Genomic DNA, 1,306 nt, shown 5'->3' with positions numbered 1-1,306 from the left:
TTTAACTTCATTTCCGATATGGACACTGAAGTACAAACATCTGCCATAATCACCGTCCTGAAACAACCTTCTAAAATTATAGCCGTAGTGATTATTTTAATTACAATTTTCTTATTTGAGTTCATTTTGTGGTATTTTGAAAACGTTTCTACCGTAAAATTGTAACTTTTTTCACTGTAGTTCACAAAATGGTATTAAAAGTATACTAATTTTATGTTAATTTCTATTAATTGTATTGTTTTCTAGGATATGATTGCATCACAAGCTCTCGAGAGGAAACTACAATGGGTTTTTTTTTCTTCTTCCAAGTGGATTAATATGTGACGTCAATGGGAATAATTAGAGGCAGTTTCGAGCACGGGACGGTTTAATTTCGAGTGTCTAGAACTGTTATCTCAGAAAGAGAGAGAGAGAGAGAGCCGATAGAATTTGAGGGTTATTTGAAGTTTAGATCACGTGATGAATTAATCTCAACAAGATAGGAACTGATTAATCTCCCATGCGTCATTTCTCTCTGAGACGCTGAACTGAAAAGAAGTGCATCGGCTTTGCTCTCGTCATCTACCGTAAACATGGAAAAACGATCTATTGGTAAGCATTATTTTATTAATACTATTACTATTTCAATAGACAAAGGCTTAACATTTTCATTTTCTATAGCCGAGACGCATACCGTATCCAAACGCAGGGGCAAAGAAAGACGTATCAACATAAAAATCACGTTAGGAGGATCAGTCTACATTTCTTTTGGTTTCGACGGGTCAAAATTACAAGTTCTCTTCTTCAAAAAATCGAACGAAAATATTCTGTTCCTGACCTCCGAAGCTTTCACCAATCTACTCTCTCTTTGGGGAGATCTTTTCGCCGCTACGCAAACCGGAGCATCGTCTCTAACCCACAACATCATCGACTATCACGACAACAACGTATCCGTCGTCGCCACGAGCAACAACATCAAATTGACCTCTGCCTACGGTCATGTTCTGGATCTGGGAGATCGCGAAATCGGTGAGTTCCAAAAAAAATTGATTTTATTCGGTTTCAAATAAATCTTTTAAACGAACATAAAAATGTTATCGAATGCATGTACTTAGCTTTTGTTAAAAACCTTAAAAAAATTCACGAATTATTATATGAAAACCTTTCGAGGGTTTATTTTTGTACCCAGATCAATTTAATTCGTACCATCAAGTAAAATCTTATTTTGGCTGTTTTAAATCACCCTCGGAAGTACTACAAGATTTTACTAATTTACTCGTAGATAATCAATTAACCTGTAAACTTAGCTACTTTAATTTGTTTTCAT

General features: G+C 35.2%; 1 protein-coding gene across 1 annotated transcript; it reads left to right on the top strand.

Annotated features, from left to right (window-relative positions):
- Positions 1 to 402: 402 nt before the first annotated feature.
- On the top strand, positions 403 to 1,076 carry LOC149957445 (uncharacterized). The gene is made up of 2 exons (XM_090164808.1): positions 403 to 591; positions 661 to 1,076. Exons 1-2 carry the CDS (start codon positions 573 to 575, stop codon positions 1,047 to 1,049), a joined length of 408 nt encoding a protein of 135 aa, XP_090020934.1. The 5' UTR covers positions 403 to 572; the 3' UTR covers positions 1,050 to 1,076.
- The last annotated feature ends 230 nt before the right edge of the window (positions 1,077 to 1,306 follow it).

This window comes from Leiobunum rupestre, chromosome 2, assembly GCF_980474605.1.
Source record: "Leiobunum rupestre chromosome 2, qqLeiRupe1.1.hap1, whole genome shotgun sequence".
Taxonomy (NCBI): Eukaryota; Metazoa; Arthropoda; class Arachnida; order Opiliones; family Sclerosomatidae; genus Leiobunum; species Leiobunum rupestre.
This window is presented reverse-complemented; position numbering and strand designations above follow the sequence as displayed.